Source organism: Paroedura picta, chromosome 3 (assembly GCF_049243985.1).
Source record: "Paroedura picta isolate Pp20150507F chromosome 3, Ppicta_v3.0, whole genome shotgun sequence".
Classification (NCBI taxonomy): Eukaryota; Metazoa; Chordata; class Lepidosauria; order Squamata; family Gekkonidae; genus Paroedura; species Paroedura picta.
The window spans coordinates 156044771-156067969 of record NC_135371.1 but is presented as its reverse complement, the minus strand read 5'-3'; the positions used below and the strand labels follow the sequence as shown (position 1 = coordinate 156067969).

Below are 23199 nucleotides of genomic sequence, written 5' to 3'. Positions count from 1 at the left end.
AAAATTCTGTCTCGAATTACTCTTTTGCAGAGCCATTTTCTATCCCCAACGTAACAGTCTATCCACAGAATGTTGTAGAAGGAGACAATATTTTGATAACCTGCACTACTATCCTAAGTCATCGGCAAGAGATTGAAATGATTCTCCAGAAGGACAAAAACATTCTTAACAATTCTAGGGGTGGAGAGTCTGTGACTTACTCTGCCGTAGCTACAATGGAGAACAGTGGCAATTACACTTGCAAAGCGGAACTTGGGAGAGTGTCCAAAACCGTCACAGCGAATGTTGTAGTGGCAGGTAAGTGTTTCCTATCTCAATTGTGCTAGCTCAGAAGACAGACACATCTCTAGGTATGGTTTTAGCATATCTAGTCATTGATCCAGATCTATAATCTGAATGTCTGGGGAGTCCAGATCAGAGTTCTGATTAAAATATTTCTGAAGCACAATGGACGCTAATATCTGGGGTGGGATCAGCTCGAAATGTATGTGATCTTCGGCTGAGGCCAGGGTGTGGGAGATCTGAGAGGTTCCTTCTCCAGGCTAAGCATCTGTTGGAATGACGGCACCCCTGGACTCTGTTTTGTAAGGGTGTGTAGAATCTTAGAATGGCCCTAACATCTTTGCGGTTTGAAATGATGCCATCAGCCATGCTCTCTGGGCGATATCTCCGAATACCCACAGCCCAACGCCTGTGCATATGTGGAAATCCATCTGTGGAGGACCTGCCCCACTATGTTTTGGCTTGTCCCCTGTACTCCGAACCCAGGGGCAAATTCCTTGCCAAGCTATTACCAAACTCTCACCCTATTTCTGATTTTAACAAAGTCACCTATTTGTTATCAGATCTCGACCCCTAATGCATTTTTACAGGAGCCTCCACCTTGATACACCATTTTATCCCTTTTATTGTAACTTAGTTATCCATGTTTACATTTTTAGGTACACAATATTGGAGAAATATTGTTTTATTTATTTATATTTGTGCCATATTGTTTTAATTGTATTTTGTAATGGCCTTTGGCTACATACAATAAATGTTATCGTATCGTACTTTTTATGTGGGTTTATACCTTTTTCTGTAATCCGCCATGAGACAGCTCGCAGATAACAGCGGGGAATAAATCTAACAAATAAATAAATGATTTGGGGTACTTGGATGAATGAGTATATCTGATGCTTGCAAGCCACATACTTCATCAGTTTGTTCTTCTTTATATCTCAGAAAGTTATGATAGGCACAAATGATCTTGTCCGTGATGGCTAGGAATTACCATAATAATATGCTACTGAGTCCTCATAAGCAGTCATTCTTCTCATTAAAATGAGAGCATATAACAATTGAATGTGAATATAAAATTGAGACCGAGTATATTCATAAAGAGCAGAAGAATTAAGGCTAATAAGTAGGGGAAGAGAATGCAGGACAAAATTCCCTGAATCACTGATTTATTTTCATCTGAAGTTTGGGGTGATATGAGGAAGAACAGGAAAAACATTTGTCTGGGTCCCCAAAATTTAGGGAAATTTTGATATATATGAATATCAATCTTTTCCTAATTGAGCAGCATAGAATTCATCTTTTTTTTAACTCAGTAGATAAAATTTTACCACTTGACAAATGTCAGGATTTAAAAGTTAAAATACCTTCATGCTTTATAAGAAAAACTGCAAATATACCCAATTTGTGAGAGTTACAAACCACTGCACACTACGTTACCTTACCACATTTCCCCCATTTTTTGTTTTTTGAGAGGTTGAAAAAATAAAAGTTGTAGGTAGAAAACAAAATCTGTAGTAAACAACCCCCCCAAAAAAAAAAAAACCTTTTATTTTGACAGAAACTCCCTCAAAGAACCACAGCAGGTAGCACAACTAGCATGTTGGTATATTAAGTGAAATCTTATAAAATTGAAAACACCAAACTCGTTATCATTATACATATTACAGCATATTGTTACCAAAAGTATTTACATTGTACACAGTATTTAGAGGGTATTTCCCCTGAACTCCCCTCAATTTTCCAATTTTTCCTAATTTCCAAAGTTTTATCTGTACATTTGGAATGAGTGAAATGCTTGGTAAGACAAGGATTTTCTCAAAAGGCTTTTCTTTCAGCACTGTCCCATTTTCCCATTGAAAAAACTGGAAAAGTCCTCATACCATTTCATGCTATGCATATTGAGGATCAAAACCTTCCCTTGAGAAGGGTTTCAAGAAGAAGAGTTGGTTCTTATATGCCGCTTTTCTCTACCCGAAGGAAGCTCAAAGTGGCTTACAGTCGCCTTCCCATTCCTCTCCCCACAACAGACACCCTGTGAGGGAGGGGAGGCTGAGAGAGCCCTGATATTCCTGCCTTCCCTTTCCTCTCCCCACAACAGACACCCTGTGAGGGAGGGGAGGCTGAGAGAGCCCCGATATTCCTGCCTTCCCTTTCCTCTTCCCACAACAGTCACCCTGTGAGGTGGGTGAGGCTGAGAGAACACTGAGATTAGTGCTCGGTCAGAACACCTTTATTAGTGCTGTGGCGAGCCCAAGATCACCCAGCTGGTTGCATGTGGGGGAGCATGGAATAAAACCCAGCTCAACAGATTAGAAATCCATACTCCTAACCAATATACTAAGCTGGCTCTCTCATTATAAAAGATAAAAAATGTTTCATGTGAGGTTTCTTCCCCCTTAGTGCTTCCTCCAGATGTTCTAATTTTTCCATTGGATAAATGCAGAAGTCCTAAAAGAAAATTAGAAAAAGAAATCCTCTCAGAACTTTATTAGCTATAGTTGGAAGGTGACAATGGAGAGAGAGACAGAATCAGTGGTGTACATTCATTAACCCCTTCCTAGTGATATCAGTGATATCAGGCAGTCTGCACATATCCATTAATCAATTTCATTTTAATCAATTATGAACTTACAATGTAAAAAAAAACCCAAAACTGCTGGTTATCTGTTTTCTTATTCAATCCCTATAGAAGTAATACACCAGAGCTGAAGAGGCAGAAAAATAAACAATGGTAATTTTGACCTGTGCCCCCAAATACTAAAATGGACCTCCACCCATACCATAAATATTCATTGATCAAAAAGTCAGAGATATCACAATAATTAAACTTTTTTAAAAAATGTAAAGGAACAGTTGTAGATATACCAGTGATGACGACAACACAGGAGCGATTCTATGTGTACCCATGACACTTCCTCAGTCACATTTCACAAATTCGTTAATGAAATAGATGTACTGGGTGAGAGAATAACTTCATTTTCCTCTCAACAAATATTTCAGCTTAAATGTTGGGGAAATGTAAAATGATGAAGAAAGCTTTTGTTAAACGCTGGGATTTGACTACTAATCAATTCTAAAACACAGCACTTCTAATGAGTCATGTTGTAAATGTCCTGAGCTCAAAGCAGACATCTTTTACATTTGGCAGAATTTTTCCTGCTATATGTAAATATTAATGGGTAGGAATCATGTTTGCAGTTGAGATAACCATGCATCAGAAGCTCATTTCTGAACTTTTCAATCGACTTTCAGGACCAGAGTTCTGACTTAGACTGATCTGGAATCTGATGATGTCTGCCAGAATTTTAGTAGCCAAGTATTGGGATCAATCTTCTTTACTTTCTGCTTCCGAGGGTTAAATGTTGGAGTCTAACTGAAATGATGAAGTTTACAGATCTCTTGAGTAAACAGCCTTGTACTAGCCAGTTTTGTGAAAATACATTATAATCTGGATATTGATTCACTTGTGGCATTTTCCATTGGGTGAATAGTATTCATTGTGCATTTGTGTACCATAGTTATTTTCTACTTAAATAATTTTTTAAAGGAAAAACATTGTTTCCCCATCAGAAATGCCATATTCATGACTAGATGCCCTGCTATCTATCACTGAATAATATCGGCACATCTGTTGTGTTATACATTAGTGATGTGGAAGGGCTGTAAATACATTACCTTTCTGTCTGTCTAACTCTTTTACAGAGCTGTTTCCCAAACCAATGCTACAAATTTCTAAAAAAGACCTGGATGAAGGCAACACAATACACATGTCATGTCAAGTGAATAGCTCATTGCCATTAAATGTCTCACTCATGAAGGATAATGCATTCTTGACGGACATGACGGACTTTGCCTTTACGGCTTACATAGCCAACAGTGGTGTCTATGACTGTCGGGCGGAGATGAAAGGAATCGTCAAAAAGAGTGACCCAGCACAGATACATGTTTACTGTGAGTTGATTTAGAGACTTCTAGGAGCCTTCCTATTGGATCAACAAGAAACAGTTAGTCGCTGAATGAAGCTCTTGCTCATGCCGGCTGTTGTGTTTTTGCAGTTCCTCAGTGGAGCTAGCTCAGCAGGATGCATAAGCACAGTCCAGAAGGCTGTAGCACTGCAGGTGGCCTAATGTATGTGGTTGGGGCCATATAGGTTTCTTCAGGGCTAAGCAAGGGGAGGTATATGGAGGGGCACGCTTGAGAGACCTGGTCAATGGCAACAGAAAAGGTAATTCCCGTCGACTTGGAATCCACCAATGAGGAGACATCTCTGGTGCTGCCTAGTAGAAAGGAGCAAGCAGGCATTTGGAGAGAGCACACCAATCCTTGTCGCACTCTGATATTAGTAGAGGTGTATGTGACTGTAATCAACTTGCCTTGTATTGTATTTTCTACCTCAATGACTAATTCTTGGGGCATCTCTGCACATCAGTAAAAATACTGAATGGCAAAGCGCTAAATATTATCTCACTTCCCAGCCATTCCTTACCTTTTCTGCTGTCTCGCCTTGTCTGCTGCCATTTCATGCTTCTTACACTCCACATGTGCTGCTGGAAATGGCAGAAGAGAGCAACACACCTTATATGTGACTCTCTTCTGCTTGTCAATCAATCTAGAAAGCCAATCCCCTTCCTCCAGATTCTATAATGGAAATTTCTGCATTCCCGCATTTCCCAGGACCTGGGGGGAGTTTGGGGTTTGAGTTAGAGCCCCCAGAATTTCATAGGAGCTCTGGAAGGCTCTTCCCTGACTCCCCTCCAAATTTCAAAATGCTTGGTTCAAGAGGTCGTCTAGGGGCTCCCAAAGAGAGTGCCCACCATCCATTATATCCTATGGGACGGACTCTCTATTGGATATAACGGAAAGATGGAGGCACTCTTGCTTCTGAAAACCCCAGGAATTAATATCCTCTAAAACATCTTATCATTAACAGCCTTGCTCAGGTCTTGCAATCTGAAGGCTGTGGCTTGGTGTAGTGGTTAACAGTGGCGGCTTCGAATCTGGCAAGCCGGGTTTGATTTTCCTCTCTTCCACATGCAAACTAGCTGGATGACCTTGGACTAGTCACAGTCCTGTTAGAAGCTGTTCTCACAGAGCAGTCTCTCTAATAGCTCTCTCAGCCTCACCTGCCTTACAGGGTCTCTGTTGTGGGGAGAGGAAGGGAAGGTGATTGTCAGCCGCATTGAGACTCCTTCAGGCAGTGAAAAGTGCGGTATAAAAGCCAACTCTCCTTCTTCCTTAATGCAGTGAATCCATCTCATGTTGGATCTTCCTCTTTTCCTACTACCTTCAACTTTTCCTAGCTTTGTCTTATAATGATCATTATTAATTGTACTTATATCCCACCGCTTTCCGAAGAGTCACAGTGGCCTGCACATAACTCACCCTCCCATAAAATACCCATATAAAACCCCATAATACCCAAGGCTCTCAGCCCCCTACAGCCACAAAAAAATGGCAGCCTAAAATCCCTCCCTTGAGCAGACTTCCCTAGAGGTGAGGGACATAGGTGTAATCAATTGAGCCTACGGAGGGCCATGATATCCCTAGTGCGAGCACTTACCTCAACAAAAGAAATGGCAAAAGAGATCCATCTTGCAGGCCCTGTGGAACTGTGATAGCTCTGTCAGGGCCCTCAGCTCTACCACGAGCTTATTCCACCAGGTTGGGGCCAGGACCAAAAAGGCCCTGGCCCCGGTTGAGGCCAAGAACGATTGCTTAGGGACCTCCAAGAGATTCACGTTCACAGAGCAAAGGGTTCTGTGGGGGGCATAAGCAGGCAAGCGGTCCCTCAGGAAGGCAGGGCCTTGGCCTTGAAGGTCAAAAGGCAGGGCAAATGGCCTTGAAGGTCAAAACCAAAACCTTGGACGATCTGTGCCAAATGCACAGCTGGCGACAAATGAACTGCCCCAGCACTGGCTGGATAAGAGTCTTCCAAGGTGTATTTGTGAGGACCCTAGCAGTGACTCTTGTCTTCCCTTAGGATTATAGCATAAATGAAATATGAGATGGGTTATTAACAGATTCACTCATGCAATGCTTTCTTCTTGTTCAGCTCCGGTTTCAAAGCCACACTTCAACTTCACTGGAAAAGCAGTGTTGGGACGTTCCTTTGGTTTTCAGTGCTATTCTAAGAATGGGACTCTGCCTATAACGTACACTCTCTACAGAGGAAACATAATCATTGGCCGAACTGCAGTAGAAAGAGATGAACCAGCAACGTTTAAGGACAATGCCACTAAGAAGCAGATTCAAGGAGAATACAGATGTGAAGCTAAAAATGGCCATTCCAAGAAATCCCACAGTGATGCGCTCAATGTCACAGTGATAAGTAAGTGTTTCAGCTACATACATAAGACAACTGAGAATGTTTAATGCTGCAAAGGCTCTGCAGTAAGAACATCTTAAGAACACCCAAGTCTGGCTCTCAAAAACTTTCACACAGGATCCAAATGACCAGCCCACTTACCTGCCCAAGGATTTTGATTCATTCATTCGTTTATTTACAGTCAATGAACAGCATCAAAACATAGGTGAAACTACACTAGCATTAATTTAACAACCAAGTCACTTAATATCAACCAAAGATTCCTGCACTCTACTGGCTGTATAACAGCTGGGGATGTGTCCTTTGGGCCACCGAGGCCGAAAAGCCTCTGAAGCACAGCTGCCTTGGAGGTAGCTCGCACCAAGGCAATCCAAAGTGCCAAATCCTATGCCCGCACAGACCCGAAGCAGGCCCTCCAAGGCGCACTTTGGGCACTCTGAGGCACTTGGCACCCTCTCTCCCTCCTCTCCAGAGGAGAATGATGCCACTGTACCTGCCTGACCCCTCCGCCTCCGGGCCCCACGCATAACTCACCTGGAGGCTGGGCTCCGCTCCAGCATGCAGCAGCTGTTGCCAGCGCACCTTGAGGGCAGGAAGGCTTGGGCTGGGTCTGGAGCTGCACCTGCCTGCACGAGCCCTGTCCACGCCCACCCCGGGCCACACTGGCCAGGCAAGAGCCGCCGCCACTCTCCTTATTTATTTATTTATTTATTTATTTATTTATTTATTTATTTATTTATTTATTTATTTATATACTGCCCTCCCCAGGGGCTCAGGTCTGTTTATATAAGAACAACAACAGTACATAAAACAATCTATAAACATGTGAATAACTTTACAATAATAACCGTATAACAATGTAACAGTATAAATAATATAGGCAGTACAACAATGCAACAATACAAACAGGTTCAGAGCATGTTGGTGGACTTCTGAGGAGGGGCAGGGGGGAGGAGCAGGGGCCTTTCAGTCGCTGTTGATTGTGTCTGGTCTCAACCAAATGCCTGGCGGAAGAGCTCCTTTTTGCAGGCCCTGCGGAACTGTTTAAGCTCCGTCAGGGCCCTGATCTCCTCTGGGAGCTCATTCCACCAGGTAGGGGCCAGAACAGAGAATGCTCTGGCCCTGGTCGAGACCAGACGGACTTCTTTAGGGCCAGGGATCCTTAACTGGTTGGTGGCAGTGGAGCACAGAGCTCTTTGGGGGGCATAGGCGGGGAGGCGATCCCCCTTGGCCCCGTGGCCCTTTAATGGGCTCAAAGATCTCTGAGGCGGACCGCAGCAGCTTCTGCCGAAGCCAAGGTGATCCAAGGTGGCTTCCACCGAATCCAAAGTGGCCCGAGTGCACAACCCTAATAACAGCACTTTTCCACTGCATAAGAAATAGCAGTATCTTTATCTGCAAGGAAGATGTTAACTAACAGATCATCAATATAGCTACAAAACCACAGTCAAAAGGTGAAATTAGACTACTTCTGATATTCCGGTAAAAATGACAATGCAGAAGAATATGAGTGATTCAATGGCACGCGAACTGCAAAGGCACAGTTGATCCTTCACAGGCACAGGCTGAAATCTTCCACTAAGCCATGCTGATGGAAATGCATTGAAGCGAGCCCGTTGAAATGTAACAAGGGTGATATGTGTTAAGTATGGAGCAGTAGAAAATCCCCCCCCCCAGACTTTAATACCCCATATGAGCTTGGAAGGAGGGCCCTCTCATTTTGTAGCTCAATATCCATATGTTGGAAAGCTATGGCAAATCTAGACAGCATCCTAAAAAGCAGAGACATCACCCTGCCAACAAAAGTGCGTTTAGTCAAGGCTATGGTATTCCCAGTTGCAATGTATGGCTACGAAAGTTGGACCATAAGGAAGTCAGAGCGTCAAAGAATTGAGGCTTTTGAACTCTGGTGCTGGAGATGACTCTTGCGAGTCCCTTGGACTGCAAGGCGAACAAACTGGTCAGTCCTAGAGGAGATCAGCCCTGCCTGCTCCTTAGAAGGCCAGATCCTGAAGATGAAACTCAAATACTTTGGCTACCTCATGAGAAGGAAGGACTCCCTGGAGAAGAGCCTAATGCTGGGAGCGATCAAGGGCAAAAGAAGAAGGGAATGACAGAGAATGAGGTGGCTGGATGGAGTCCCTGAAGCAGTAGGTGCAAACTTAAATGGACTCTGGGGAATGGCAGAGGACAGGAAGGCCTGGAGGATCATTGTCCATGGGGTCGCGATGGGTCAAACACGACTTCACACCTAACAACAACAACATCCATACGTTGTGATAAACCAGTTGTTTTGCTCGCCTCTATCCCAATTTTAGTAGTTGTTCAGGAGCTAATCCTGTTTTGAGATGTTTGTTGATTATCCCTGCACACCAGGTGGGTTGTGGGCTGACCAATAGGAAGAAAGGAATAAGGCCCTGCAGGTTGAAGGTAAAATGTCAGCCAGTAGTTCATTATTACTATCCATGCCCTACCCTCTGTTTTTATCAGTCCTGCCTCCTACTGGAGTACAAGGATTTTATAGATCAGTCATTTTCTCCCAAACTGAGAAATGCCAATTCATACTTTAGGGAGTAAATCTGTGGCCCATGCTCTATATCAGAGGTAGTCAAACTGCGGCCCTCCAGATGTCATAGAATCATAGAATCATAGAATCATAGAATCATAGAGTTGGAAGGGGCCATACAGGCCATCTAGTCCAACCCCCTGCTCAACGCAGGATTAGCCCTAAGCATCCTAAAGCATCCAAGAAAAGTGTGTATCCAACCTTTGCTTGAAGACTGCCAGTGAGGGGGAGCTCACCACCTCCTTAGGCAGCCTATTCCACTGCTGAACTACTCTGACTGAGAAAAACTTTTTCCTGATATCTAGCCTATATCGTTGTACTTGAAGTTTAAACCCATTACTGCGTGTCCTTTCTTCTGCAGCCAGCAGAAACAGCATCCTGCCCTCCTCCAAGTGACAACCTTTCAAATACTTAAAGAGGGCTATCATGTCCCCTCTCAACCTCCTTTTCTCCAGGCTGAACATTCCCAAGTCCCTCAACCTATCTTCATAGGGCTTGGTCCCTTGGCCCCAGATCATCTTCGTCGCTCTCCTCTATACCCTTTCAATTTTATCGATGTCCTTCTTGAAGTGAGGCCTCCAGAACTGCACACAGTACTCCAGGTGTGGTCTGACCAGTGCCGTATACAATGGGACTATGACATCTTGTGATTTTGATGTGATGGCTCTGTTGATACAGCCCAAAATGGCATTTGCCTTTTTTACCGCTGCATCACACTGCCTGCTCATGTTTAGTTTACAATCCACAAGTACCCCAAGGTCTCGTTCACACACAGTGCTACCTAGAAGCGTATCCCCCATCCAGTAGGCATGCTTTTCATTTTTCTGACCCAGATGCAGAACTTTACACTTATCTTTATTAAATTGCATCTTGTTCTCATTTGCCCATTTTTCCATTGTGTTCAGATCTCGTTGAACTCTGTCTCTATCTTCCGGAGTATTTGCCAGTCCTCCCAATTTGGTGTCATCTGCAAACTTGATGAGTAGTCCCTCCACCCCCTCATCTAGATCATTAATAAATATGTTAAAAAGTACCGGGCCGAGCACCGAACCCTGAGGTACCCCGCTACTCACCTCTCTCCAGTCTGATGAAACACCATTGACAACAACTCTTTGAGTGCGGTTCTCTAACCAATTCCCTATCCACCTAACGATCTGAAAATCCAGATTGCAGTCCTTCAACTTATCCATCAGAACATCATGGGGAACCTTGTCAAAAGCTTTACTAAAATCCAAGTAAATGACATCAACCAAATTTCCCCGATCCAGCAAACCTGTTACTTGGTCAAAAAAGGAAACTAGGTTGGTCTGGCAGGACCTGTTGGAGACAAATCCATGCTGACTTCCTTGGATCACCAAATTGTCCTCCAGATGTTTGCAGATCGCTCCCTTTAATATCTGCTCCATTATCTTCCCCACAACAGAGGTCAGACTCACTGGTCTGTAGTTTCCCGGGTCATCCTTCCTCCCTTTTTTGAAGATCGGAATAACGTTTGCTCTTTTCCAGTCCTCCGGGACATCTCCAGTCCTTAAAGAGGTTCCGAAGATGATGGACAAGGGCTGTGCAAGTTCTCTGGAAAGTTCTTTGAGTACTCTTGGGTGCATTTCATCTGGACCAGGGGATTTGAACTCATCCAGTGCAGCTAAATGCCTCTCGACCACCTCTCTATCCATGTTAACCTGCCACCCAGACACTATCCTTTGGCTACAGCCATCTCTAGATGTGCCTAAACACTTTGACCTGTGGGAAAAAACAGATGTAAAATAGGCACTAAGCCTTTCTGCTTTCTCTGCATCTTTCGTTAGAGTTTGTCCATCCGCACCCAACAGCGGGCCTATTGCCTCCTTTACTTTACGTTTGCTCCTCACGTAACTGAAAAATCTTTTCTTGTTACAATGGGCTTCCCTGGCCAATCTTAGCTCACTCTCAGCTTTGGCCTTTCTGATGATTGATCTACAGTGCCTAGTAACCTGTAGGTACTCTTCTTTAGAGCTCTGTCCTTCCCTCCATTTCCTGAACATTTTCCTTTTCTTTCTTAGTTCCTCTTGAAGTTCTCTGTTCATCCAAATAGGCTTCTTAGAGCTCCTGCAGTGTTTTCGTCTTTCTGGAATAGTCATTGATTGAGCATGCAATAGCTCTTGTTTGAGTAGCGCCCACCCTTCACATGCTCCCTTCCCTTCCAGCATTCTCGTCCATGGTATGACACTCATCATGTCTCTGAGTTTATTAAAGTTTGCCCTACGAAAATCCAACATCCGCGTCTGGCTACAAGCTTCCTTGGCTCCCAATCTCAAAAGGAATTCTATGAGGACATGGTCACTTCCCCCTAGGGTCCCCACCTCCTTCACCTCATCCACCAACTCTTGCCTGTTGGTCAGTATTAAGTCCAGTATGGCTGAACCTCTTGTGGGTTCATCTACCATTTGATAAATGAAATTGTCAGCCAGGCAGGTCAGAAACTTGCATGACTGAGGACGCTTCGCAGAGTTTGTTTCCCAGCACACATCTGGGAAATTGAAGTCACCCATGATGACAAGGTCCTGCCGTTTGGATATTTTCTCAAGCTGCTCACAAAGTGCAGCATCCACATCCTCTCGTTGGTCAGGCGGTCGGTAGCAGACACCAACCACCACACTGTTTGTTTTCCCCTCGCTTATTTTCACCCAGATGCTTTCCACTGTAGATATACTCTCCTTCACTAGAATTTCCTGACAGGTAAGCCCTTTCCTCACATACAGTGCCACTCCTCCACCTCTTCGATCTATTCTGTTTTTTCTGAACAGTTCATATCCATCCACCATTACATTCCAGTCATGAGAATCATTCCACCAAGTTTCTGTGATGCCTACTAGATCATACCTTTCCATCAGCATGAGAAGTTCCAGCTCTTCCTTTTTATTGCCCATGCTTCGGGCGTTAGTATAAAGACATCTGAATCCTTTTACTTTTGGTTCCCTATGAGCTGGCCTTGCCGGTTGGGCTGCCTCCGATAGTTTTCCTTCCATACACTCCCTATGTTGATCGTCTCCTTCCCCTAGTGGCTTTAGTTTAAAGCTCTCCTGATGAATCTCCCCAGGTTCCTGCCAAACACATTCTTCCCTTCCCTTTCGATAAGTGCAGTCCATCAGGTGCTAGTAGGCCTTCCTCAAGAAAGCCTATCCCATGGTCCCAGAAACCAAATCTCTCCTGCCGGCACCAACTACGCAGCCAGTGATTCACCTCCATTATCTTCCTCTCCCGACGCATTCCTCTTCCCTTGACAGGCAAGATTGAAGAGAATACCACTTGTGCCCCCATTTGCTTGAGCTTCCTCCCCAGATCTTGATAGTCTTTTTTAATAGGAGCGATGGTATTCAGGGACATGTCATTCGTTCCCACATGGACCATCACAAATGGGTAGCGATCCGTAGATTTGAGGAGTTTGGGCAGCCTTTCTGAAACATCTTTAATTTTCGCCCCTGGCAAGCAACACACCTTTCGGGTTAGGGGGTCAGGCCCAGCCACATGGCGATCCATTCCTCTTAGCAGGGAGTCTCCAATTACCAGTACTCTCCTTTTTTTTTTCTTCTCAACTCCATTTCCTTCTGTCCCCGTGGCCTCTTCCCTTTGTCTTAGAGTTTGTTTTGGGACCTCTTCCCTTGTTGACCCTTGCACCTCCTCTGCAAGGGCCTGAAATCTATTCTGGAGCTCCAAAGGCCCCGAGAACTGTCTCGCCCTTCGCCGTTCAGTCTTTTTCCGAACTGCCTGCAGAGGCTCCCTATTGTGGTCAATCTCCTTGTCCTCTTCAGGACTGGTTGTATTCTCTTTATTCTCTTTATTCCATGTTGCAGAGCTCTGGACTACGAACTCCTCCCCTTTCTTACTTTGGGTCAGAGTAATAATTTTGTTTTCTAATCCCCTAATCTTTTCCTCCAAAAGTCTTACCAGCTTACACTTGGGGCAGCTGTAGTCCATCTTGTCTTCTGGGAGGAGCATTCGCTGGCAGGGGCTCCTAGGAATTGTAGTCCACGGACATCTGGAGGGCCGCAGTTTGACTACCCCTGCTCTATATCATATGCCACAGTGCAGCGTGAGTTGCAAGATCTCCTAAATATCTGTGTGTGTAGAGACCAGTTTGAACCACGATCATAGCATGTGTGGAGAATGGGCTTCGGCATCACCCCCCCCCAAAGAAACAGTCCCGGGAGCTCTGACTCACTGGGATACACATGAGTATCCACCCCCCACCCTGAACTGTTGCAAATTGTGAAAATGGCATTGGAGAGAAAGCAGAATTCTCTTCTCCATGCACACCGCAGTCCCATATTTGAATCGTGCACCAGATGCATGAGAACTGAGGGGAACCCACAACTCACATTTTTCTGTGACATCTGACATCTGAGAATCTAAGACCCCACTCCACCAGTGTATGAGTTGGTAATAGGTAGACAGAGGGCTATTTAGCCCCTTCTCTGGCAATGTGAAGGACAAGAGCGACTTTGGCCAGGCCTTCACTTTATACTAAGCAACCTCTCAGTAGTTAATTCCTATGCCCAGAGCTAGATAGAGGGAAACGGCAGTGAGCAGAGAACTAAAAAGAATTAAAGGGTGAAAGAGCTCCTCGGCCCTGTGTTTTGGATCATGGGTGAGTCAGTGGGTGGAGGACAGAGTTGCCAGCTCCAGGTTGGGAAATACCCGGAGACTTGTGGGGGTGGAGCCTTAGGAGAGTGGCATTTGGGGAGGGGAGGGATTTCTATGGGGTATAATGCGGTAGAGTTGATCGCCCAAAGCTGTCATATTCTCCAGGTGAATTGATCTCTGTCATCTGGAAATGAGTTGTAATCCCAGGAGATCTCCAGCCACTACCTGGAGGTTGGCAGCCCTGGTCAAGGACCTGTTGTTGGCTCTTCGGCTTAGTTCAAACTGCAGGCCATGTTAAAAATGTATATAAATGTATATAATTGTAATGAGAGGGAGGGAGGGAGGAAGGAAGGAAGGAAGGAAGGAAGGAAGGAAGGAAGGAAGGAAGGAAGGAAGGAAGGAAGGAAGGAAGGAAGGAAGGAAGGAAGGAAGAAAGAAGGGTTTCTCAAAGCTTGAAGAATGGTTCAGGGGTTTCTCGGTGATAAAAAAAATTGACAATGGCTGGTCTCAGGTATTAGTGAATGTGAATGTAAGCTACCCTTTGAAACTGTCTTTAAAGTCCAGTAGAACACAGCAGTTCAGACTTGTTTGTTGTTGCCTAATGATAGTTAAAAGAGACTGGTTTCATTGTATGACTGAACTGAGCCTTTGGAATTCATCTATTATGTACACATTGGATAATGTACTTTCAAGGCACTTTAGAAGTAGATTTTACTGTTCTGCCCTGGGTCTGTGTTGCCCCCCCCCCCCCGCTCTAACTGCATACTTGTTCCTCCAAAGGTTAGTAGAACTTTCTTTACAACATATCATACACCTGTTCCCATATTTCCAGCCTTCAATTTAAAGATTCATCTAAATCCATGTCTAATAAAGCTATTTGGGTCAAGAAGATTAATCACAGAAAGTCAGGTTCTAATATAGAGCACATTTAAAGGCCACTTAAAACAGTTTAATGAGTGCATAGAAAATCGACAATGATGGGACTCAAAGGAAAGCAAACTTGAAAGCCTTGGTGTGGTCTCTAGGAAGATCCTGGTCCATCTGCTAAACGTTTCTAGATAGAGGTGGAGAAGTAGCTACATAAAGTACCTACAGCATCTTCATGTTCACAAGTAAGTATATAATGGTACTCATAGCAATTTTATTATATTGCCAGCAATCACTTGCATGCTCATGCAGGTTACAAATCAATTCTTCATCTGAACCCCGTCTTCCTGCCCTCCTGCCAGCACCGAAAGAGTCTGCCAAAACCCAGGCGCTTTGACTACAGTCTAAAATGTTTCTTTGCATTTGATCCACAGGTCCAGTTTATAACATAAGCTTAGAAAACCCTTTACGTGGAGAGATAGAAGACGGCCAAGACCTCTTCCTTTATTGCTCTGTTACCTCGGGATCTTTCCCTATCGAGTTCAGCTTCTTCAAAGAAAACAAAGCGCATTATTTGGGTGATATAATTGAAAATAAAATCTTCACTGCTATTTGGCACAAAACGAAACTGACAAGCCATGATGCAGGGAAGTACTTTTGTGTGGCTACCAACTCTGCCGGATCACAGTTACAGAGCAAGCCAGTCATCATCAAGGGTAAGTTTGGCTCATAGACACACTGTGCATAACCACTGAGGGAGAGGGCTGGGGGTCCATCTGTGTGGTAGGAGATCTTGCCCTTTAGGACAGCCAGGACTCCTGCTGTTTTCAAACCATGTTTACGCCCCAGAGGTATACTGATTTGATGGTCATTCCCTTTCACCAGCAAACCCTCTCCAAACTACCGTTCCCAGGATTCCATGCGTGAACCCTGGAAAGCTTGTTATTTCTGTGGACATTTCAGCAGGTGGAGTTTGTCACACATAGAAAAGAAAAAGGATGTTTGCTTTTCAATACAGAGCCAGCTTGGAGTAGTGGTTAAGAGTGGTGGACTGTAATCTGCAGAACCAGGTTGGATTCCCCGCTCCTCCACGTACAGCCAGCTAGATGAACCTGGGGCCAGTGACCATTCTCTCAGAACTCTCTCAGCCCCACCTACCTCGCAGGGTGTCTGTTGTGGGGAGAGGAAGGGGCAGCTGATTGTAAGCTGCTTTGAGACTCCTTCAGGTAGTAAGAAGCAGGGTACAAAAAACAGCTCTTTTTCTAAATCTACAAGACCTTTCACAGCATTTAATCACCAGTGCAGGAGGAAGATCTGACCTCCCCTCCCGGAAGTATATCATCCTTTGACCATCTTGAGGATGCTTGCTGACACAGCCCTCTGCCGACCAGTGGCAGGCATTCCATTTGGAGAAGGATTGTTTCCGCCACATTGGGGTTTTTTTATTGGTTGTTGTTTAATGTGGTTTTAAAGTAAAGGTAAAGGTATCCCCTGTGCAAGCACCGGGTCATGTCTGACCCTTGGGGTGACACCCTCTAGCGTTTTCATGGCAGACTCAGTACAGGGTGGTTTGCCAGTGCCTTCCCCAGTCATTACCGTTTACCCCCCAGCAAGCTGGGTACTCATTTTATCGACCTCGGAAGGATGGAAGGCTGAGTCAACCTTGAGCTGGCTGCTGGGATTGAACTCCCAGCCTCATGGGCAGACAGCTTCAGACAGCATGTCTGCTGCCTTACCACTCTGCGCCACAAGAGGCTCTAATGGGGTTTTACTGGGGTCTTATTGTTGTGGTGTTATAAGTAATAGTAATAATAATAATAACTATTGTAGTAGTGGAAAGTGTTGTGAAATCACAGCTGATTTATGGCAACCCTGTATAGCATTCAAGGCAAGAGATGTTCAGAGGTGGTTTAGAATTGTAGAGTTGGAAGGGACCTCCTGGGTCATCTAGTCCAACCCCCTGCACTATGCAGGACACTCACATCCCTATCGCTCATCCACTGTTTGCCATTGCCTGCCTCCATGTCACAACCTTGGTATTCCTTGGAAGTCTCCTATTTAAACACTAGCCAGGGCTAACCCTGCTTAGCTTTCACGATCTGATGAAACTGGGACAGCCTGGGCTACCAAGGCCAGGGTTACCATCTTGTACAGCAAGTTATTTACCCTGTATGCAGAGGAAATGGGAAAGATACCCCTCTTAATTTCCTGTGGAACCTATGAGGTTCATGCAGACACTCTGTATGTATATGTTATTCTGTTTGTTTTATTCTTTTGGACTGAGACCATAACCAAGGATTGAATTCCCTATAGTAGCAGTAATTCTAAACTTGCAAAAAGAGTGTGCTTATCGTGAAAACACATTAGAGGGGAGCCTACATGGCACCACAATAAAAGCTAGCTTGTTGGGGTTTTTTAGGGGGGAGAGTATACTTTAACAATGGAGATAGTCGAAGGGTCATAAACTTTTAAAGCGGAGCTGATTATGGAAGCTGAAAGGATACCTTTTCTGGGGAGGGTAGTAATGAAAACAGTTTGTCACCAAAATGGGAATACGATCAATATTTACTGACAAAAGAATCTCTGTTGAAAAAAGAACTCCAAAATTACAGTATTTAGAGCAGGGGTAGTCAAACTGCGGCTCTCCAGATGTCCACGGACTACAATTCCCATGAGCCCCTGCCAGCTGGCAGGGGCTCATGGGAATTGTAGTCCGTGGATATCTGGAGGGCCGCAGTTTGACTACCCCTGATTTAGAGGATGGAGGAATTGATACCAGGGATGATAGGGGCACTATCCCATAGCAACAATATAAATACCTGCACATCCTTTTAAAATAAAATCTAGGCCAAGGAGTGAAATGTGAGCGGGCACCTCCTAAAATGCTGTGGAACTTCTGAAAAACAATTCAATACAGAGAAGTGCAAAAGGGGGGAAAGCAATGTATACATTAGAACAGCGGTTCTCAACCTGGGGGTCAGGACCCCTTTGGAGGTCAAAAGACCCTTTCACAAGGGTCGTGGCAGGGCAAGCAGCTTGGCTGGGATAGATCAAGATAGAGCATTTGCGGGGTAGATCAAGATAGAGCATTTGAGAGGCAGAACTGAACTGAGGAACCCCGGGGGGGGGAAACAATTCATGTAAATCATGAATGATGGATCTTCATGCCATTGGTCAGTTTTGGTTTAATTTCTGTGAAAGAACACTTGTATGATGTTATGGTTGGGGGTCACCCCAACATGAGGAACTGTATTAAAGGGTCGCGGCAACAGGAAGGTTGAAAACCACTGCATTAGAAGGAAGAGAAAAGTGCTTCCACATTTCAGAAAATTTAAATGTACCACTGAGGCAACATCAGGGCCTTCTATGCCCTGTGGCTGGTCCTCCAGGACAATTAGTTGGCTGCTGTGTGAGGAATCAGTGATCTGATCCAGCAGGGCTCCTTTTGTGATCTTATTCCCTTTACCTTCCCTCGGAATATCCAGTAGATGTCGTGATGTTTACTCCATATGTAATGGTTTCATGTAGAATATTGCAGCTTTCAAATTGCATGATCTACTCAGATGTCCAAGAGCCTCTTGTGGCGCAGAGTGGTAAGGCAGCAGACATGCATCCTGAAAGCTCTGCCCATGAGGCTGGGAGTTCAATCCCAGCAGCCGGCTCAAGGTTGACTCAGCCTTCCGTCCTTCCGAGGTCGGTAAAATGAGTACCCAGCTTGCTGCTGGGGGGTAAAACGGTAATGACTGGGGAAGGCACTGGCAAAGCACCCCGTGTTGAGTCTGCCATGAAAAAGGGTCAGACATGACGGCCGCCCCTTGGCTGCTTGACGGCCAGGGGCGGGACAAAGCTCGGCAATATTGCTCCCTGGCTAGCGATTTTTGCCAAGACCGGAAACCTGTGGGAAACAATAGAAACGCAACTGGATTCCACTACAAAGGCAGGTATGCATAACGACGAATTCCACTATTTAAAATGGCATTTTTCGTTCCGCAACCAATTTGCTACATAGATCCTGGTGCGGAATGGCCCCCAGCATTTCCAGTGGAAAGGTACAGGTAGGAAGAAATGTAAAAGACCTCTACCTGTGACCCCAGAGAGCCACTGTCTGAGTAGACAACACTGACCTTGATCGACCAATGATCTGATTTAGTATAAAACAGTTTCAGGTGTGTTTTGTAAAAATAATTATTTTATTTATATTGTAAGCCTCCCTGAGTTTTGCAAGGGAGGAAGGTGGCTAATAAATGTTTTAAATGAATAAATCACTGGAGAGCAGCAACTGTGCTGTCGAAATAGCAAAAGAAGAGGTTCCTGGTGGTGGGGATCAGTAAGGTTGGCCATATTTGTGCAGTTCACTCTCAGTGATATAATTTGGTATCCCTGATTCTCTGATGAGCACAGATCTTACATGGAGTTGTGACATGGATTATGGACCCATGCCTGTGAATCCTGACCTATATTTCTCTTGACTTCTAGTCATCCTGGCTTCGTGGAAGAAATGGCTCATTGCACTGTTTGTCGTGCTCGTCCTCCTTGGCATGGGTGGTATCTTCTGGTGGCACTTCAAAAAGAAGGCAAAAGGTAAGAATATTTTATTTAGCTTTTGCTTGTTCGGTGAAACCCTTCCTTCTACTATACATAACTTTGTATAATCCTTCATCACTGGGAGTGCCCCTCAGGCTTCCATTCTCCATTCCCACCCCTTTTGATTTTCAGAGTTAAACACAGGTAGTGGTTCGTGGCAAGCCAAGTTCGAAAATCCATTTCTATCCATAATTGCAAACTGTAGTGTGAAACTCCCCAGGAATGGTAAAAATGCCAGCACGGACACAAGACAGCACCAGGGTTATCTGCAAAAATAACAGGATGGGGAGAATTCATTCCCCAAAACAGGAAATGGAACAGGGGAGGAGCATGCAGAATTTTTAGGTTCACACAGCATTGAATCAGGCAGCATCTTGGGTTGGATCTTGCCTAAAATTTGCATGGGTGCAAGGGAGATGACTTTTGCCGATTTCTCCCCTGCCACAGTTTTGCTGATCTCTCTAACCCCCGACCCCTCCTCCACTCCTTGAAGTCTCCTGTCTCCCAAGAACAGGATTTTTGAAGGACATTTTTGGTTGCCGTGAGAGTGGAAGGGAAGTTATGCTGTCTGGAAAGAACTTTTTCCATCTGCAGAAATTTAGCCTATGTTTGTATTAGGCTACAATATAATCTTATTCAAGCAGCTATTCCATTCATCTCAGATAGCCTGTGTGCCGCTCACAACTGTGTAAAGGGGAGGGGGAGGTCTCTTACTTGTACAGAAAACAATGGACTGACTACGGTTACTCTGCTCAGCTGAATGCAAACCCTTTCTCCGCTAACTGGATAGAAAGAATCTGGTCCAATGTTCCAGGCCAGACTGTTTTCATTCCCAGCTTCAGAATGAAAGAAAATATTCAGACTGATTTAATCTACCAATTTATATTAGCCTCAAAAGTTTGAATAGAGCTATTCAGATTAAAATATCAATATTTTTGCTCAAAATTATCTTGTTCTGGGCTTTTTTTTATTGTTGAAGTATGGAAAGTCATACAGTAAACTGCAGAGTTACCAGGTTCCCCATGACCACTGGTGGGGAATGGAGGTGTAGGTTAGCCAGATCCAGGTTTGGACATTCCTAGAGATTTGGGTATGGGGGCTGAGGAGGACAGTAACCTCAGCGGGGTACAATGCCATAGACAATGCACCCTCCAAAGCATCCGTTTTTGGAAGGGGAACTGATCTCTATAGTGTGGAGATGAGCTGTAATTCCACAGATCCCCATGTGACACCAGGAGGCTGGCATTCCTAGTGAAGAGAAGTTACTGTTCATGGTAACCTTGAGATGATTCCACAAAACTTAATTTCAGTTTTGTGTTTATATTTGTGTTCGCAATAAAATGCAATGTGTGTCATGTGCCCATGCCAGCTTAGATGTTTCTCCTGTCCTGGGTTGGAACTGGCCTCCCTGAGGTCACTTGTAGCAGCCCATCCTCCCAGCTTTCCCTTACTTCAGAGAGACTTTCTAGTGCAAAACACTCTTCTCAGTTCCTCTTGGTATACGAAACAAGCAGGTCAACTGTGGGAAAGGGAAATTGTGGGTACCCAAGAGTATATCTGCCTAGGTCCTTCTATTGTAACTTGTCTTCAACAATGCCCACCTGTGATTCTGATTACCTGTAGATGCTGCTGCCTTGTCCTAATAAAGACTACCTTAGGTTTTCCCAATGCCTGGGACTCCTGCATGTTTGACTTTGAGGGTCTGATCCAGGGCTGCACCTCAGTGTCATGACAGTGCGCCCTGCAAAATTTTTCCAAGATGTGCCTTTTACCATTATGCACAGTCATGATGGATAAATTTGATAGTCTAACGGCCAAATCAGGGCTCTTTTGCCAGCCCCAGTGAATCACACTGAGAGAAAAACCTTTTTATATTTTTTACTGCAGAAGAAATATCGACATAGGGGAGTTCCCAAATCTGTGCAAAGAACAATAGGATTACATCGCGTTAAATACCCTGTTCTTGGGGGTTGGGAAAGATGATGCCCTTGCAGAATGAGCCAATAGCCTGGGGTCTCTACCTCCCCAATCTACCTCCTGGGAACACCCTGCAGCCCTGACGCCAGCCTTCCAGGAACTGCTGGCTGGGATCTGGGTCTTTGCCTGGCATCAATTCCAGCCCCCTAGATTTACATATTGTAATGGCTTACTCATGCCTTCTGGCCTTGGCACACAAGATAAGACCAGCTTGACCCTGCTCAAAACATTCCTTCCTCTTGCTCATGGGAACCTACATTTTGGAGATGATTCCATACTACTCTCTTGATAAGAACCAAGGGTCAAAAACGGTCAAGCCAATATGCAGAACTATAGTCAGTTTCTAATAATTGTGTGATCACTCAGAAGGTTGCAATCATTTTCTTTACCACCAGGTGATCAAACTCAGCATATGTTGGCAGGATTTAAATGTGGAAAGAGGCGCAAAGCACCAGGGTATTTAAAAGAATAAAATTTTATGAAGAAGAGAAACAACTATGTACAGAAACAAGAGATGAGACCTAACTAACTGCCTAACTGTTGTCCACAGTCATTCTTCAGTTCATTCTGGAGGCAGAAAGGGGGGAGCATGCTCTAGGATCCAGAAGACTCCAGTTGAGTCAATCAGGGCTCAGAGGAGATCATTTGAAAAATATCAGGAAGTTTCTGATTTCAATATGCTAACTACACATCTCTTCCAATTCCTATACTGGACATTCCAAGTATTCTGCTCAATCATGTACAGCAGTGGTCCCCAACCCCCAGTCTGCGGCCCGGTGCCAGGCTGTGAGAGCCTCGGCAGCGGGCCTTGACTCCCTCTCCTCGCCCCCCTGCAGCGAGAAGCTCACCAGGCTGCGAGCAAATCGGACGCCAAAGCAGCCAATTAGCTTGCAGCCCGGCAAGCTTCTTGCTGGAGGGGGGGAGGGGGAAGCGCGGCCGCTGGCACAAACGCGTATGTGCAGCAGGTTCGCGCATGCAGGTTTGTGCAGGGACTGCCACGCATACGTGGGCCCCGGGTCGCCCTCTCCCCACACTTCTTCTCAGCGGGCCGCAACCTAAAAAGGTTGCGGACCGCTGATGTACACCACAGATCTTGCATAGTCTAACAGTATAGACCTATTATTATTGATTACAAATCAATATAAGCCATTTCCAGATCAAGCTAGGACCTAGTCTGCAAACAATAGATAATGCACTTTCAATGCACTTTTGAAGTAGATTTTCCTGTTCCGCACAGGATAATCCAGCTGCCAAAGCACATTGAAAGTGCATTATCCTGTGTGTGCAGACTAGGCCTAGGAATAGTGCACCCAGCCCTCGGTTAATCATACAGCATATACTTCCTGAGTGGACTGGGGCAACAGCATTTCCATTCATTTGCTGTCTTCATTTGTGCAGGACAGCTATAGTAACTAATTTTATTTTTCTCCCCACTTGCAGCTAAGGGCAACTCTATGGAATTGGATGGGTAAGTTTTATTTCTGATTATGAATTAATCGTGAGATGTTTAGGGGGGATATATATTCCCCTGTGCACCAATAATAGCACCTTAAAATTGAGGGATCGAAAGCTACTTTGTGTAGGAATGTCGCAACTGGCCTAACAGATACAGAGGTATTATAATATATTTAAAATGTTAAATTTGTAAAGTAAAAAAGACATTTCTGACATATGGGAAAGATCCTCTCCCTGGTAATGAAAACAACACAGTTCTAAGGTTTGTTTCACACATCTGTGAAATAGCCAATTGCCTTGAGTCCTCTTGGTCTTGGTTACAACTGTACATGGAATCACAAAAAAAAAGTCTCAGAGTCGCAAACAATTCCAGTGCAAAGAATTTTCTATACTAGATTTCATTTGAAATCCATATACTAGATTTCATTTGAAGGCTAGCACAGTAAAAGGCTAAGATTGAACTTTTTACTTTGATAGCATTGTTGACTGCAGAGGGAATATTTAGTCATTCAGTTCCTCCTCC

At 44.6% G+C, this 23199-nt stretch overlaps 1 protein-coding gene across 1 annotated transcript in view; it reads left to right on the top strand.

Moving 5' to 3' along the window:
- PECAM1 (platelet and endothelial cell adhesion molecule 1) overlaps positions 1–23199 on the top strand; it is a 73276-nt gene that overhangs the window by 12579 nt on the left and 37498 nt on the right. Inside the window, exons 5-10 of the mRNA XM_077328860.1 lie at positions 31–297; positions 3985–4233; positions 6335–6610; positions 15095–15376; positions 19137–19241; positions 22662–22689. Of these exons, the coding sequence (XP_077184975.1) occupies positions 31–297; positions 3985–4233; positions 6335–6610; positions 15095–15376; positions 19137–19241; positions 22662–22689 (1207 nt within the window). The remainder of the gene's footprint in view (positions 1–30; positions 298–3984; positions 4234–6334; positions 6611–15094; positions 15377–19136; positions 19242–22661; positions 22690–23199) is intronic.